We start from the raw sequence: 1,270 nt of genomic DNA, 5'->3' as shown, positions 1-1,270 counted from the left end.
GCCGGGGGCAGGTCATGGAGCGATCCCAGGTGGAGCCTGGGCAGATCCCAGACAGACCCCAAAAACCGGGATGGACTCGGGACAGAGCCCAGGTAGATCCCAGGCGCATCCCAGGTGCATCCCTGCTGGATCCCAGGTGCATCCCTGCTGAATCCCAGATAGATCCCAGGTGCATCCCTGCCAGATCCCAGGTGCATCCCTGCCAGATCCCAGGTAGATCCCAGATGCATCCCTGCTGGATCCCGGGTGGATCCCAGGTAGATCCCAAATGGACCTAGGTGGGCCTCAGGCAGATCCCAAACAGATCCCAAACAGAATCCACCTGGATCCCACTCAGATCCTGGACAGATCCCAGATGGACTCGGATCCCTGACAGATCCCAGGCAGCCCCTGGACCTGTTGGGGACGCTCGGGAATCCTGAGGCTTTTTCCTGCTTTTCCACAGCTTTTCCTGGATGACACCAAAGTGAAGAACTTCATCACCTGCTTCAAAGGTACCGGCACCCAAAACACCCCAGAAGCACCCCAGACCTGGCCCTCCCCCGCCAGCCCTAATTGGGATCAGATCCCAAACTGGAATCTCATCCTTAATCAGGATCTCCTCCTTGAGAGCTGATCCTTAATAAGGATCTGACCCTTAATTAAGATCCAATCCTTACCTGGGATCTGGTCCTTATCTGGGATCTCATCCTTATTTGGGATCTTCAGTTGGGATCCAATCCTTGAGATCCAATCCTTCATCAGGCTCCAATCCTTAGGATCTCATCCTCGATCAGGATCCCACCCGTACTTGGGATCTCATCCTTCATCGGGATCTCATCCTTATTGCAATCCAGTCGTTCATCGGGATCTGATCTTTGGGATCTCATCCTTGATCGGGATCCTGTCCTTAAGTGGGATCCAATCCTTTACTGGGATCTGATCCTTATTTGGCATTCCAGCCTTAACTGGGATTTGACCCTTCACTGTGCTCTCACCCTCGAGATCCAGTCCTTAATCGGGATCCCATCCTTAGCTGGGATCCCATCCCACGGCAGCACTGACTGGGGGGGGAGGGGGCCTGGCAGCTCCATTTGCATACCCACCCCCCTCATTTGCATATCCCTTCCCTCACTAATTAACCACCTCATGGTTAATTAACATGGTGGGACAACACCAGCTCCCACTGGCACTTCCCACTGGCGCTTCCCGGTGCTTCCATCCCTCCTCCACCAGCTTCCCAACCCGGAGGAGCCCCGTTCCCCCCCCCGCCCGGGGCGCCTGGGTCCCA

At 55.7% G+C, this 1,270-nt stretch overlaps 1 protein-coding gene across 1 annotated transcript in view; it reads left to right on the top strand.

Annotated features, from left to right (window-relative positions):
- Positions 1 to 445: 445 nt before the first annotated feature.
- Positions 446 to 1,270, top strand: part of LOC104404257 (chromosome unknown open reading frame, human C8orf82) — a gene marked incomplete at its 5' end in the record, with an annotated part of 1,373 nt that continues 548 nt past the window's right edge. Inside the window, one exon of the mRNA XM_010012644.1 lies at positions 446 to 493. Coding sequence (XP_010010946.1) covers positions 446 to 493 — 48 coding nt within the window. The remainder of the gene's footprint in view (positions 494 to 1,270) is intronic.

Source organism: Nestor notabilis, unplaced genomic scaffold, assembly GCF_000696875.1.
Source record: "Nestor notabilis isolate BGI_N333 unplaced genomic scaffold, ASM69687v1 scaffold19354, whole genome shotgun sequence".
Taxonomy (NCBI): Eukaryota; Metazoa; Chordata; class Aves; order Psittaciformes; family Psittacidae; genus Nestor; species Nestor notabilis.
Note: the sequence above shows the minus strand (reverse complement) of the source record. Positions and strands in the feature narration are given on the sequence as shown.